This window comes from Quercus robur, chromosome 11 (genome assembly GCF_932294415.1).
Source record: "Quercus robur chromosome 11, dhQueRobu3.1, whole genome shotgun sequence".
Classification (NCBI taxonomy): Eukaryota; Viridiplantae; Streptophyta; class Magnoliopsida; order Fagales; family Fagaceae; genus Quercus; species Quercus robur.
The window spans coordinates 11,153,569-11,169,911 of record NC_065544.1 but is presented as its reverse complement, the minus strand read 5'-3'; the positions used below and the strand labels follow the sequence as shown (position 1 = coordinate 11,169,911).

The 16,343-nt window shown below is 33.6% G+C and overlaps 3 protein-coding genes across 3 annotated transcripts in view; 2 read left to right on the top strand and 1 right to left on the bottom strand.

Moving 5' to 3' along the window:
- Positions 1 to 445: 445 nt before the first annotated feature.
- LOC126706938 (uncharacterized) overlaps positions 446 to 16,343 on the top strand; it is an 81,027-nt gene continuing 65,129 nt past the window's right edge. The window contains exon 1 of the mRNA XM_050406531.1: positions 446 to 564. Within this exon, the coding sequence (XP_050262488.1) occupies positions 479 to 564 (86 nt within the window). The 5' untranslated portion in view covers positions 446 to 478. The remainder of the gene's footprint in view (positions 565 to 16,343) is intronic.
- Positions 609 to 4,393, top strand: LOC126706943 (uncharacterized; the record flags this gene model as incomplete). Its single annotated transcript, XM_050406534.1, has 4 exons — positions 609 to 875; positions 988 to 1,135; positions 2,879 to 2,993; positions 4,390 to 4,393. Coding segments are annotated over 4 exons (534 nt in total), but the record flags the coding sequence as incomplete, so codon positions are not given.
- The window catches only part of LOC126706936 (TMV resistance protein N-like), a 48,002-nt gene continuing 43,911 nt past the window's right edge, over positions 12,253 to 16,343 (bottom strand). The window contains exon 7 of the mRNA XM_050406521.1: positions 12,253 to 12,878. The gene's annotated coding sequence lies outside the window, so the exon portion shown is untranslated. The remainder of the gene's footprint in view (positions 12,879 to 16,343) is intronic.

Genomic DNA, 16,343 nt, shown 5'->3' with positions numbered 1-16,343 from the left:
AGCCGGATGTAGAGGATTTTTGAGGCTTGATGCTAAATATTGCTAACATATGGCATTTAAAATCCCTCGGCTTATTAGACCACTCGTATTGCAAGCTAGGTGATGATGTGTTTATTTTCATTTGTTGTTATTTTATTATTGGTCCACTTGGCATTTTTAATATTATTAAAACTTATTATTATCATTTCATTAGACATGTCAGCTTCATGTGTGACAATAATCCTCAAATTAACTGCTATTAAAATATAAAAGCCAAAATATAAGGACTAAAATAATGTTTTTGCCTTTATTTTAAAACCCTCATTTAATTTTTTTTTCTTTTATATTTAAGACCAAAAAATAAATAAATAGATAGGTGATAAATGAGGGAGTCCAACGTCCTAGGGAGATTTTTTAGAACACTGAACCTACACTACTCGAACGAAAGCAGGAAAATATGACCAAACTCAGAAAATATTTCTTCTACCATTAATCCTCAATGGCGTTCCCATGTGCATCATCTCTGAAGATATTTCCTCTTTCATCGTTCTCTTGTTGTTTTCCTCCTCAAAATGATTTCACCTTCTTTCTACATCACCATCTCCATATGTCCCCAAGACTCATTCTGAAAAGCCTTCCAAACTCATAAAAAACACTCTTTCAACTCCTCCTTTCGCCTTTCATATCGATTCTCTGCTGTGGAAGACGACTATGATGATGATCATACCAGTGATAATTGCAGCTTTGACGAAGCTGTCATGCTCTTCAATGACAGAGAATACTATAAGTGCCATGACTATCTTGAAGCTCTCTGGAACATGGCCCAAGAGCCTACCAGAACTCTTATTCATGGCATTCTTCAATGTGCTGTAGGATTTCATCACCTCTTTAACCCGGTTGGTACTTCCTTTGTAGGTTTAGCTTTATTAATTTATTGGTTTATTTTATTTACTTCCTTTTTTTTTCAAAATTTTGTTATTGGGTTTTTGATGGTTTGTGGTAAATTAGAACCATAAAGGAGCCATGATGGAGCTAGGAGAGGGACCCTGTAAGCTAAGAAAGATGAGTTTTGTGAGTGGACCATTTCATCAATTTGAGCAAGAGATTTCTGCAGTTCTGGATTTTATTTACCAGACCCAGATTGAGTTAGCTGCCTGTGAGTGAGTCTATATCCTTTTTTTTTTTCTTTTTTCTAATTAGTATATACCCCATTTGCATTGCTTTTAAGTTTAAGTTATTATTGCAGCAGGCATCCCATTAGCTAAACAACATAAATAATAATCCTATGGTTGTGAGTCTTGTGACTACTGACTAGTTGGTTAGAAATTAGAATTCAATTGGAATTCTAGCTATTTTATTTATTTATCTTTTTCAGAAACAATAGGATTTTTACCAATGACGTCTGCTTTATAATCAATTTTGTTTATCATAAAACTAAAACACCAATTAATTCTTAGTGTAGATGAGATTCGAAGTTTTGAATCCAAGTCCATTATACAGTTGGAATTGTAGCTTTAAGGTGCCTTCTTTATCACAAGGAATGCAGTGGACATAAATATACACAAATTAGTTGTCTTCCATGAAAACCTTGGCCTTGAATTCATTATTGTGTGTTTGTCTTAATTTATCAGAAACCACATAAAAGACCTGAACTTTATACAATGTTTCATAGTAGGTATTAAGTATTTATTTGTCAATTAAAGACTTGAATTAAATCATTTCAATTTAAGACCTCTATCTATTTCTATTAATCTAAACAATAACAGAGCATATAAAAGTGGAAAACCCATTTATTAAATTTTGCATTTCACCTAGGCCCTTGTTAATAAATCAATTTGATAACCATTGAACAGAAAAAGCAGTAATGAGAAAGTTTCGCTTAAAGTGAGAAAGTGATTGCCAATATTTTTAAACAATAAAATTTCAAAAGATTGAATTTATCAAACAACTAAAAAGGTTAAGGTGGACCCCAGAAAAAAAAAAAAGATTAAGGTGATTCAAATAAAATAAAATAAATGAAGAATAAGTCTTTCAACATTTTTTGGGGGGGGGGGGGGGGGGTTGGGGATGAGAACGAGTAGAAATCTTAGGCTTTAATAAGTTGGGTGTATGTGGTAAGATGGGCCAGGGTTATTATGGGTAATTCCGATTGTAATGAGTCAATTTGGGCTTTTTCTTTGTCAATTTGTGTTTAATTTTTGGTCTTTCGGTTTCTTCTATATAGCATCTAACTAAATCTGATTTTGTTCTTACCATGTTATTTAGTCATAACTCGCTAAGAAACCCTGCATACACCTAACAGTACAAACCTCAACTCCTTTCCACATCCTCCAAGTCTCAAAAAAATAAAAATAAAATTCTCAATAATGAATTGGAAGGCTCTTTTTTATTAGGGTTTTGATTATCTTACGTCTACTATTTCACAATTTTTTTTATATATTTACTTTTATGTGTTAAAATATGGACATTCCTGCATCAATTATGGATATGTTTGTGAAATAGTGGATATATATATATATATATATATAATTTTTTTTACATCCACTTTTATGTGTTAAAATATAAACATTCCCACATCAATTATGAATAGGTTTGTGAAATAGTGGATATCTATATTAATGCTTAAGTACTATAAGAAAAGTATCTATTATCGTATATAGAGCAAATTCAATGGCTATTCAGTGATTGACCCCTACAACAAAAGAAGAGCACCAATGATGTGGATTGTTGTGGTTGGGCTAACTAGGACACGTTGTTGGAATTGCATGTTGACATATTACAATTGATACGCTCCTAACATGTAACTAGTCAATCTGTATTATATTGTAGTAATAAATCTAACACTTCGATCTTATTGGTATGAAGGAAATGGCTGATTATATTTCCTGGATTTTGACAGGCACTAATGATCTTTGTCTTACAATGGATCGATCAGAGAGATCATACCAACTTCTCGGGGGCTACGGCGCTGGACAGCATCTATATAGTCTTCAAAGTGACCTTAATCAAATAGTGTACATTATGTTCTACCCAAACAAAATGGCCTTATGCCCTTTTCACCCAAATTATATAGTCTTATGCCCCCCTTCCCAAACTAATTAGGGAAATGCCCCTCTTTTGTAACTTGATTTTCTCAAAATTGAGTTTAAAAAAAAAAAAAAAAAAAAATTGGAGCTCTATAGTGACGTTTTTAAGGACCTATAGTGACGTTTTAAGGATCTATAGTGACATTTTGTAACTTGATCTCCATGAAATCGAGTTATAGGCAATTTTATTGTCTATAACTCGATTTCATGGAAATCAAGTTACAAAACGCTACTATAGGTCCTTAAAAACGTCACTATAGATCCTTAAAAACGTCACTATAGGGCTTAACACAATTTTGAGAAAGTCGAGTTTCAAAAGAGGGACATTTCCCTAATTAGTTTGGGAAGGAGGGCATAAGGCTATATAATTTGGGTGAAAAGGGCATAAGGCAATTTTGTCATGTTCTACCCCAAAAGGTCTTATGGTACCAATATGGCACCAAAGGTAAAGCTTCCAATCCTTAATGCAACCAAAGAACACCTCCTAGCCTTCGAGTATAGATGAATTTATGCTAAAAGCAATTGTGTAGTGTTTTTTTTTTTATTTTTTTTTTTAATAAACAACAATTATGTAGTTATTGTAGATATTGGTTGGTTGAATGGGCTTAAAATTAGATCCCACTTACAATAAGGTAGAGTTAGGGCATTTTATACTCTCACATATGTTATTTCACATCCATTTTCATGGTTTAAAATGTGGTCATTTTCACATCAATTGTGCATATTGATGTGTACAAAGTAGTGTATAGAAATGATTACTCTTCTTTCGATTGAATATTGGAATCCATCATACTCCGCCCATCCCTTTTAAATAAGCTTGACACTTTCTCTTTCAAAAATTTCATTTTGGAATAAGACTACTCCTCTTTCAATTGAATATTGGAATCTAACATATCGGAGTTGGTAGGTCCATTTATTCTAATCCATCACTAAGAACCAACAAAGAATTGGTTATGCACTTATGCTCCACTATCTGATGTGGATTTGGGGAATGGCAAATACATGGAAGCTATCATTGAGTATCCTAGTGACTCCACCCATATGTGATAAATGCAAGCTATTTCATAAGGTTATGGCAAGACCTAAGGAGTCTAGGAAGGCTAATGGTTTTGAAGATGATAGGAGGGAGTCATAGTATTGCCCTTGACAAAGTTTTCCTTACAAGATATTATGAACATGCTTAACTCCTTTACAATTTGGTCAGCAAACCATGAAATTAGAAACTCTAATTTTTGTGGTCTTAGCAAGATGAGCTCTTTTGTGTAATCAAGAAGGAATTAGACCCAAATTTCCTTGAGTTTAATATAAACTCTTTTCAATGCAGCTAATCAAGTCAAAACAATACATCTTTCTCAAAAAAAAAAAAAAAAAAAAAAAAAAAAAAAAGGAATTATTCTCATCTTGTCAATCCTTCCCTCTCCTCTCCTCCATCTCCCTCTATTCCAATCATATCATTATATGACAAGTTTCTCTTCCATTGCTCTTAGTGCCTTCTAGCATGAATCCACAAGCTATACTTATTTTAAAAAATTCTATTTATTATACTATTAAAGTCACATAAATTATCTTGGTTACTCTTGTTGGGGTACTTTTCTTTACACCTAATATTATTTAAATAACACCTATTTGTTTCTTTTCAAAATATCACAAACAAATTATTGGGCATGCCTAAATATTTTCTGACTATCACTATACTAGCCCACAACCTTTCTCCTCTCTATCACAAAACTGAGCTACAAATGCAAAACACCATGGAACCTAATATTTTCTCGTAAAAGCCCGAATTATTTAGTAAGTGAGATAAAATCTAAACCCTTTCTAAGGTCCAATAATTTTATACATAGCAAATATTCGAAAAAACCCATGATACAAATTCATGGCAATACTATCTTGTCCAATGGGATTCAACCCCATGATCAAAGCCCATCATTCAAACCCATGGCAATATCAAAAGCCCAATTTTCATTGGCTATATCAAAAGCCCAATCTTCATTGGCAATGTCAAAAGCCTAGTTCCCACTGGCAATATCCAAAGCCCATTTTTTCATCAACGCCATCTTATCAAAGAGCCCAAAAGTATTAATGCTTGGTAAAGAAAAAAGATATATCATCGTATAATTGCTGCTTAAATATTGCTATGGCAATCGTCTTATAAAAAACCCATTGGAAATTATCTTATGATCTCATGTTAAAAACCCATGAAGTGCATGATCACCATTTGTGTCACAACATCAACACCCATGGTAAATATTCAAACCCACAAGCTCATCATTTAAATTATGATACGATTATTAGAAACCATAGACATTGTTCACAATATAGAATTCATCATAGCAAAGGTTATTCACAAAGGCATTTTGGAAACTTGTCCTATTATTTCAAAAATTACAACTAATTAATCAAAGGCCCATTGCAAGTGTCTATGAAAAACCACAAAATATGTACTCACAAAAGTCCATGAGGAATAAAAACCCATGGCCAACATCTGTTGTCCATTTTATAAGATGCACACAAACCAGCCCAAAAGAACCAGCCCATGTAAGCACGCCCAAATCCAAAGGACCCTAGCAGGAGGCAGAGGATTGGGAATGGACAACCAGCCCTTGTTCATCCCTAACCAAAGAACAACCGGAGACCCCTACAAGAGAACCAAGCCTTTGAGGATAAACTAGGGGGTTGTCCCATCAGTTTTCTACCACCCTCTACCTGACGTGAACAGTGTCCAAGGGCTGTCATATCAGCTGAAGTCTCAAGGACAATGCAGTTCCATCACCTTCCCCAAGACTACACCTCCAGCAGAAGAGGAGCTGAAACCAAATCATCCCAAACCTCAACAAATTGATGCTATAAACGTTAAAAAACATTCAAAGACATGATTCATGTGCCAAGCCCATGAATCCTAAAGGGGAAATATTGGGAATATGTGGTTTGGAGGGCATAAAGGGATCTCCAGCTGAACCCCCAAAAGTAGATTTAGTTTGACACCTAGCTTGGGGTGTTGAATCTTACTTCTTAGGGAACCGAATATCAGTTTGCAGCATTAGGATTCGTTCTTGATACACGCCTTAATCCCATTAATTAAGCTCAGCCCCAAAAATCCTGGCATTTAATGCAAAACACTCTAAAATCTCATCATTACCCAAAGAAGCAAGGCAGCCCCCAAAGTAAATCTCCTACTTCTGACCAAAAATCTCAAGAAGATTAACCTTGATTCACGAGCTCTGATTAGTCCTACGTTTTTGGATTCTTGTTAATTAATGCTTCTCAAAAAGCTCCATTATAAGAAAATAAACAACTCAGCCCAGAGCAAGATAGCTAGCCCCTTTGAAACTTTGAATTCGTTTTCCACTTTGCTAGTGGTTTAACTTTCCTCAAGTTCACCACTCATTTTCCTCAGCCCACATTCATCTAATCCCAGATACTTCTTTTCTCCCTTTCATAGAATCACAATTCAAAATGTCTCCCAACTAGCCACAAAAAGGCCTTAATCTCAATATTAAGCCTACCCCATTCACCAAAACCTTAGTTTAATACTTGCTACACTGAGCTGGGATCTCTTTCTCTCCCTTCACACCATGCCAATCAATCCTCCTTTTTCATTCCTATGGAACCCTTAATTTTTACCTTTTATTTTACTATTGAAGGATATGAGGTATTTATAATGATTGAACTCTTCCCTCACATTAATGTAATGATGGCCGAAAGTACCATAAATTCCTCTTAACTGAGACATATAAGAACCCCTGGGACTTAACATTTTTTCCTGAATTTATTTACTCATTGATTGTTGGATTTAAGTGTAACTTCACCCTTACCGCTGGAGAATTCATTTCCCTTGAACTATCAGAATAGGACCATTAACGTGTTAATTAAGTATTGTAAAATATTTTTCACTATGCTTCTATTGTTGTTTTGTCAAGTGCAGCCTTTGTTTCTTGCTTGGATAGGCTTGTCATCACACCGAAAGCCCTTGGGCACCATCTCAAGGGCCCATAGTTGAGTTTCGGCTTGGCTTCCCAATATTTTATTCAAAGGCATAAATTTCCCCCTCATCAATTCTCAATAATAGCATTCAATAAGTATAGGGACACAACTTTTGTCACAATTTTTAAAGTGGACAATAATGTAAAAAAAATAGTGATTCATGTAAAAGTAATTGTCTATCACTATAGTTAACTACTTTAACAAGTTGTGAAAGAAAAAAAATGGGAAAATTACACTTTGCCCACCTGTAGTTTGCCTGAAAAACACTTTGCCTACTTGTTCAAAAATTAGCACTTTACCCACCTAAAGTTAGCTTTGTTTCTTACCCTTTTATGTCTCTCTCCTCTCAAAACATAAAAAAATAAAAAATAAATAAATAAAGGGAAAAGAAAATCTAAAAGCTAGGTTTTGTAAAAATTAAAACCTAACTTTTACATCTTCTTTTCATGTATCAACTTTTAGATCTTCAATTTTAACACATTAAAAATCTTATTCCAATCCTCCCCCATCTTTCTTGCTCCCCTTCTCCAGATGTGGACTTCCTTCAATGCTCAATGTTTTGAGTGCCATAATATTCTGCAACTCATTTGGTATAGACATTACATTAGGGTAGTGCAAAAATCCCAAATATGAAAGCAATGTGAGGCATCCAATCTGCTTCGGCAGAGAAGATAAATCTTCACATCTACTAATTTGTAGAGAACAGAGAGCAGTTAGATGTTGAATACCTTGTGGCAATGAAATTAACTTCAGACACTCCTCAATATATAAATCCTCAAGTGCAATTAAATATTGAATTCCCTCAAACAAAGAGCAGAATTTGTTGCAGCTCGAAATGGATAAAATCCGTAGTGAAGATAAGCCCTACAAACCATTCATTGGTAAGGACAAAAAATTATTACACTCCCATATGTACAGTTTCCATAATGAATGTGAGTTCTGGAGTCCTTCTGGAAGACTTTCGATCTTGTCACAACATTCAAGACTAAATTCATTCAACACAGAAAGATTATCCAACTGATTAGTCAGTAGTGACTTGAGATTGGGCAACCTGGAAATCATTAAGATCTCAAGCATCTTATGATTTTGCAACAGTCCATCTAGAAGAACTGTCAATTCATCATCCATGTCTTCAATCACAATGGAAGAAAGTGAAGTGAGATTCATCACTGAACTAATTAACATTTCATTGTTTCTACTCATAATCAAATCTATAATGGAAGGAATGATAGGAATTTCAACTGACTTTGGGCACTCAGTGATATTAAATGTGCTTAGGTAGGGAAAATTTTCTCTTCCATTCATTGTTCTCCATTCCTCCAAATCATGCATCCACAGAATTCTAAGGGCAATATGTTAAAATAGAAGATCTAAAAGTGGATACATGAAAAGATGTAAAAGTTAGGTTTTAATTTTCACAAAACCTAGCTTTTAGATCTTCTTTTGATTTTTTAGTTTTTTATGTTTTGAAAGGAGAGAGACATAAAAGGGTAAAAAATACAAATTTACCTATATTTTTTACAGAGGTGGGTAACGTTTTAACAGAAGTGGATAACAAGGGACAAATGGAGCTAATCTCAACTGGGTAAAGGGTCAATTTTTAAACCACAAGTAGGTAAAGTGTTTTTTTTTTTTTTTTTTTTTTTGAGAGAGAGAGAGTTAGTTAAAATGTTTTTCAAGCAAACCACATGAATAAAATGTAATTTTCCCTAAAATATTTGAAATATATTGCACATCACTAGTAAATACAAACAGGGGTACTAATATGATTTTTACTTTATCTTAAAATCACTTCAACGGTTGCACGACTATACGTGGTATTTGGAAGCGATCCGTTAAACCAAAATCTGCCATGAGAAGCCATACATGAGCGAGTAGCTCCCCTCCCCGTCTAAAGTTACTTAAGCAAAAAGTCTTCCTTTACATTGGCTAGCAGTAGCAGCATGACCCAACATTTCCAGCCAAACATCTTTAACTAGTCGCGAACCTTGGGCATTGTGATTGATAAATTTTTAGAGTGGTCTTATTAAATTTATTTATTATTTCATTTTAGACTAATTTAATAAATAGTAATGTAATTTATAATCATATTTTAATTTATTATAAGGACAATCACAAATTTAATATATATATATATATTATTTTTGTCGTACCAAATCAAAACAATACAATTTTTCTCAAGAATTCAAAAGGTAAGTTAGTGAAAATATTAATTTTTTAATAAAATTTAATTATAATATTTTGTGTATCATTAAAAATTATATAAAATCTAAAAAAAAATTCTTTTAGTTTTAAACAAAATTTCTCAAACCAAAATTTTTTTACCATACAATCAGAAACACTGAGAAACTTATCTAAAAAAATTAATAAAACTCAACAAAACTACAATTCAAAAAAAAATTAAAATAAAAGATTGCAACTCTTTTTCCTTGAAAAATAAGAACCAAGAGTACAATTCCAAAGGGGAAAATGTAGAGAATTTTTTTTTTTTTTTTTTTTAAGTATTGTGTTAATGTTGTCGTAATCTAATCTAACATCTAATCCAACATATGAAAAATGAAAAGATAAATAAATAATTTTAAACACAAAATAGAATCTATTTTCTTAAAAACCTCAAAGAACACACTAATGAAATAAAGAAGATATAAAACAATATAAAATATTCGTAAACGCTAAAAACAGTAACTTAAACATCTAAGAATATCATATAATAAAGACATAACAATTTTCCGCTAATATATCAAACATAATATTTACAAACAATGAAAAGAAATTGCACAAAGACAATCTTCAACTACACTAACGGTTCTTCATTAGCTTGTTTAGATTATCCTGTTGCTTTCCAAATAAACTAAAATCTAACAACAACACAAAATATAACATACTATAATATGATTTTTCCCCAATTCAGATCAACATCAAACACTATTCATTAAAAGTATTTGGTGATGTAAATAAAATGATAAAAAAAAAAAAAAAATACTTGCATCAAGGAACATATATGAATTAGTTAATAATAGTACAATAAGGGAACGAACCTCTAATAGGAGATCCTCATATGGGCAGTGAATATTTTTTTATAGAAAATTTTTAAAAAGTAGAATTCTAAACAACAAATATTCATCAATCTAAGGTAGAGATACAGGGAAAAAGAAAATCCAACAAAAAATGAAAAAAAAAATTGATTGAGAGAGAGAGAGAGAGAAAGAGAGAAATAACCTTTTTTGTATGAGAAAAATATACATAGAATGAGAGAGAGTGGCAAATTTATAGTAAGATGATGAGAATAAGAAGAGTCAAAATAAAAGAAGATGAAGAGGCAAAATAGTATGTAAAGTTAAAACCACTCAAGATGAATATATATATATATATATAGACAATACTTTTATTTGATTTTCCAATGATTTATTATATAGATTATAACATCAAAATTAAAGTTAGGGGTGTGCATGGGTCGGGTTAGGTCTGATTAAGGGGATTTTTTGACCCAACCCACCTTTGTGGGTTAAAAAAAATTCAACCCATCACATAAGTCCAACCCAACCCACATGGATCAGGTTGGGTCGAGTTGAACCCATAGGTTGGACAGTTTTTTTTTTTTTTTTTGGTTACTATTATTATTAGATTGTGCAGAAAAAAATATATCACAACTGCCACCTGAGTTAATAAACAAAATATACATTAATATATGAACCAATATTCCAACTCAGTTATACATTAATATATGAACTAATATACATTGATATTAGTTTTTATATAGGAGAGGAGGAAGAGCTAGTTATTAAATATATGGGTGGGTTGAGTCAAGTTTGAAGGGTTTGGAACTTTATAACCCAAAACCAACCCAACTGCTATCAAAAAAAATTTTGTAACCCAACCCAACCCACCAAGCCCTCGGGTTGGGTCGGTTTTGATGGGTCAACGGGTTGGCTGCACACCCCTAAGTAGATGAATATGTAAAGTTTAATCCACCTAAGATGAATTTGTAAAGCCAATATATTTATATATTTAATATTGTAAAAAAATTAAAGGTAAAAAATAAATACGAAAAAGACTAATTATGTGACCAATAACATGACAATAAGATGACTAAGCGTAGCAATAATAAATACTACACTTCAACTTTTACATATATATATATATATATATATAGAGAGAGAGAGAGAGAGAGAGAGAGAGAGTATTTCCCTGGGAAATTTTCCCATTTGTTCTCATCATCGCCCAATGCTGAAGCAAGCTTACAGGCATGGAATATCACTGTTATCACATAATTGCTTCTATCCTTCTTGGAGACATGATTTGGCACATCCAATGGAGGTCAAATTTTGCTTTTAGGTGTGCTAAAATAGCATTTTGAGTATTTTAACACAATGCCAGTGCTCTTTAGTGACTCATTAACACAAAGTCTTAAAGTATAGAATTAGATCATTTGTTTGCCACCTTGTGCTCTTTATTCTTGAATCATTACACATATATAATGCTTAGAACAAAGCCACCACCTTGAAAACCGAATACATTGAGACCCTCAGAAAAAACCATTGAAAAGGGATCGAAAGGGGGGGAGAAATGGGGGAAGTTTTAAGGAGATTAATTCTTATTGCCATCTAATGGAATTATGCATGGAGAGGAACAAAACATTTTACAAATACAACAACTTATTAGAATTGACAGCCAAATCTCTAAGAATTCTATCTATATGTGCACATTAATTTTTGAAGAACACACAGAAAATGCAATGTTTATTTGGATCCAAAAGGGCAAAACTTAAACAGATATTATTAATCTCATTTTGATGACTAAGGAGTCAAGACAGATAACAAATCCACCATCTGTAAATACGGACATGCCTAATCATCCAAATTTATAGCCAGTCTATTTGTAGTCTTTTTTTTCCTTTATACAATTACATCACAAGAAAATGGGAACAGAAAGCTGTAAATCCAAAAAATTGTATATCCACCAACAAGAAGAGAAGAATTCTTTTAACATAGGAAGCTAGGAACAGAACTTTACTTTGGGGTAACAACTTTAACCTAAGTGTACTTCCAATAAGGGTATATTGAACTGCAAGCACTTTCTGACAGCATGAATATCAGATCATTTAATTAGAAGATATATAAATGTCACATAGCCAAATCCATGAGAATCTGTCGTGCAATCCTACAAGTCTACAACCATAGCAGAAAAAATACACCATCCAATGTACAGTTAATCTGCATTCTGCATTATATATAGTTGAAACACAATAAATCTACAACACGTCATGCAAGATAGCATCAACACTAAAAGTGAGGTCAAGAATTTCTCATTAAACCAATGCATATAAATATTAGTTTTCTGCATAGCGAGGGAGGCACAAACAAGTAGTCATCAACCAAAGGTTCCCAACCGTATGGAAGAATTTAACCAAAACCATGCAACTTTATGTTCTAGCAGGCTAGGAGGGAAATAGTAAAATACTACAGTCACTATCAATACTGAAATTTTGAGATAGCTGGATAGCCAGAGAAGGGCCCATGCATTGATGGTTGAACCATTCTGGAATTTCACTTTGAGGAAAACATGTATTTATACAGAGTGTTTGGATGATTTTAGTGGTCTAAAATGTTTTTCCACTACATCTTCACGAATGATGTCCCAATTGTCATAAAGCGAAGCCTTACAGTGGATTGAATTTGCCAAATCTGTTGTTCATCTTGCTTTTTTACAAGACGGGAGTCCACGTTTCTGCACCATCCATCCTGACTAGTAGCTGACTATTGAAACCTCCTATGGATCCAACGACTTTCTTTGTAGTGACACCAAAACTACTACACCCATCATTCCTCCCTGGAGGCAACCAGTGGAAAAGTAATTACAGAAGTTAACACACAAAAAAGTGTTCCTAGAAATGAATTTCATCTAATGATAAACATCTTGTTTAGATCAATCTAAAATTCAAATATTGATTCATTCGGAAGCATTGTTTCTTGTTAAATTAAATCACTGGCAATAGGAGATCAAACAGTTCATGGCAGATCATGTAGAATAGTATTAAACTTTGGGAAATTTGATTGGAAAAAAAAGTAAACAGAGCAAATACACAAGTTTCATTTTTGAAAAAAATGAGGCAGTGCTAATGTGAGTCAAAGTTATCCACGGAAAAAAAAAATAAATAATAATAATTATTATCTCTCACCTAATCACAAAGAAAAATAAGAACAAAACGAGATTTTTTTTATACCAGAAGACTAGAGGGAGGATGGCTTACAAGTAACTTAAGAAGAAAGAGCAAAGAAGCTATGAAGGTAGCTATGCAAGTAGTGGAGAGATTTTTTTAAAACTTGTGGCTAAAATACACTGTAGCGAAAGCTTTTAATTCTTCAGGTTTCAAATGAGCGTTATTAGTCCCTAAATATTAAAAAATGAGCACTATTGGTCCCTCTGTCCATCTCCATAAGTTTTCTTGCATGCGTCTAACAAAGCAATACAGTAGCATCTTTATAATAACAAGGAAACTAATTTGTTTATTAAAAAAAATAACTCATGCAACTAAGAGCAAACCCGTTTCTATTTGGAACTTTTCCCAAAACTGAATGAAATCTTCTTCACCAAAAAGGATGTCTAGTGCTCAACCATATACCAATGACCAACACAGCAACACCTTTATTGAAAAAACAGAGTTGAAGAAGTCTTTCCTAAATATTTCTATTAGGCCACATTCATAGAATAGTTCATTTCAATTTTACAATCTACAGATCTAGAGGCCTCTCTAGAAACTGAGTCTTATTGAGAAGTATAAAAAACAATTTCAAGGCATTTGCTTTGAATGTTAACCAGATCATCAGATCTGGCTTGGCGCCAATTCCAACTTAAATGGCTGATTACAGAATTTACAATTACTTTAACATTACTGGCTGCATCATTTTGCCCCAACCAGTTGAGCAAGTCTGTCTTTAATTTCTCGATTCATACAATATGTGTTCACCGGATGGAAGCAGAAGAGAACTTTTTATACAGCATGTTGATTATTAACCTTTTTTACTTTTCTTATCTTCACTTTGGGTTTTGCATAATATTTGAAAAAAAAATCATAAAAGGGTCTAGTGCTCCAAACCTTGAATCTTTTCTCCTATTCGACCATTGGTATATGGTTGGGCATTTTGTTTTTTGTTCCAACAAAGAAGTTCTACTGCCCCAAATTAGTTAAACCAAATGTTTGGCAAAGAGGTTTTCATTCTGTTTGGGGAAAGATCTTTATAGAAAAGGTTTCAGGCCTTAGATGCATGTGTCAATGTCATTTAAATATATATACACACACACACATATACACCATGCCATTTAAAAATTTTCACCTTATTGTCCCTTAAGACATATAGGCTAGAAATTAATGGAAGTGGACGGAGGATCAATCAGGCTCATTTGTGAAACTTTAGGGACTAATAGCACTATTTGAAACTTTCAAATTAAAAGCACTCACTAGTGACTTTAGGGACCAACAATATATTTCCGCCAAAGCTTTTTTTCCCTCGTCTTTAAGAATGGGATCAAGGATTGTCTCAACCTCTCAATGCGAAATTCCTCATTGGAGCCTCAAGTTCTACTAGATCTTGCCTTATAATTACAGTTTTGCATTTTTCATTAGCTATTATCAATCATTAATGGACAAATGAGACCTCAATTATCAAATAAAGGGGCCACCAATGCCTTATTGTTTGCTTAAACTCTACATAACACCATGCTGATAGAAGAGTAAGCCCTTCCGCACGATCAAGGTTGGCCAATTTCCTGCAACTGAATCCTCAATGCTAGAAAATTGAGCCTCATGTATTTTCTGGTAGTCTGGGCTTATTTTGATTTTGTTAATATATTTCAAGGAGTAATGTGTTCATACTATAATCATCATTCTATTTATTAAATGCCAAGCTCCCTTTCAAGGTGAACTAGAAACGCATAGAATCTGGAAGCCCCTTCTTAAAATCTAGAATCTTGGTGAGAAATTGCATACATAGGCACTAAAAACCAACAGCCCAACCCTCTTTTCACATTCTACAGACCTACCACCTCAGCCAAGCCAAGAAGCACACCACTTCGTTATTGTGCAATGCTCCGAATGAAAAATTGACTCACTCTTAAATAAAACCCAAAACTGAACATTAAATTACAAAACCAACATGATAAATAGTAGCTTACCAGCAGAAACTGAATCACTTTAGGGGCAAAAAAGATGCATATGTTCTTCTGGGGCTTCCTTTTCAAGTGACCCAGCTTGTGTATAAGCAGTACAGCAATGTGGGTCGTCCCACAACCTTTTCCCAAATATACAATTATATTCTCTCCAAAGCTTTCTGGCTTAGCTCCAACTGGTACTTTCAGAAAACATATATACAAAACAATGTAACCCATAATAAGCTCCTATTTTCTTGCGGAAAAAATTGCATTTTATGTGAAGGAAAGAAATTGCCAGCAAAGCCAAACACAACTGGCTTGCTTGAGCCGTGTTTATGTGTTCAGACAACAAAACCATAAGAAAAAACCCCAGCATTTTGTCAATCTTTCAGATTCTATTAAAAATATGGGATAAGAAAACAAAATTTATATGTTTCAAAGGGAACCCAGAAAGTTGAGAACTCAAGAACCAAGTCTAGCTCCACTATTTCAGCTCATATTAGTCAAGCATTATAATTCCCCAAAACTAAAACATCAAATGAGATAGAATTCATAAGTTTTTTACCCTTTCTACATTAATTTTCCTCAAGTTTCCTTGCAGCCAAACAGAGACATAGTCACATACAAGAAACAAATGTGTGCCAAAAAAAAAAGACAGTTTCTGGGAAAAGGAAAACCCACATGAGAAAATAAGTGGATACTTGAAAATGACATACTTTCTGGAATCTTTCAGTTTTTGAGTTGCTGAACCCACCTCCACTCCATCATCATCATCAGAATAAAGTCCTGACACCCAAAGATGGTGCAGTGGTGCTGGTGGTAGCAGTAGTAGCACCAAACCCCGTGCTACTGGCAGTAGGACGATCATCTCTGCCGCTGGCATTGCATGGCCTCTTTATCCGAGTTACCTTGTCATTGTGTGCATTAATTGAAATTCCCAAACCAATTTTCAATTAGATTGGGCCCATTTGGATGCTGTATCCACTTTTGTTGTGGTGCATCTACATCATTAGAGGTACCTTCTCCACTACATCCAGCCCCTTCCCCATCATAGTTGTCATGGCTTTCCTTAATTATGGCATCTCTGGCTGAATCGTCAAAATCATCCTCATAAGGAGTGATGCTGCAGCTTTTGCTAGACCCAAC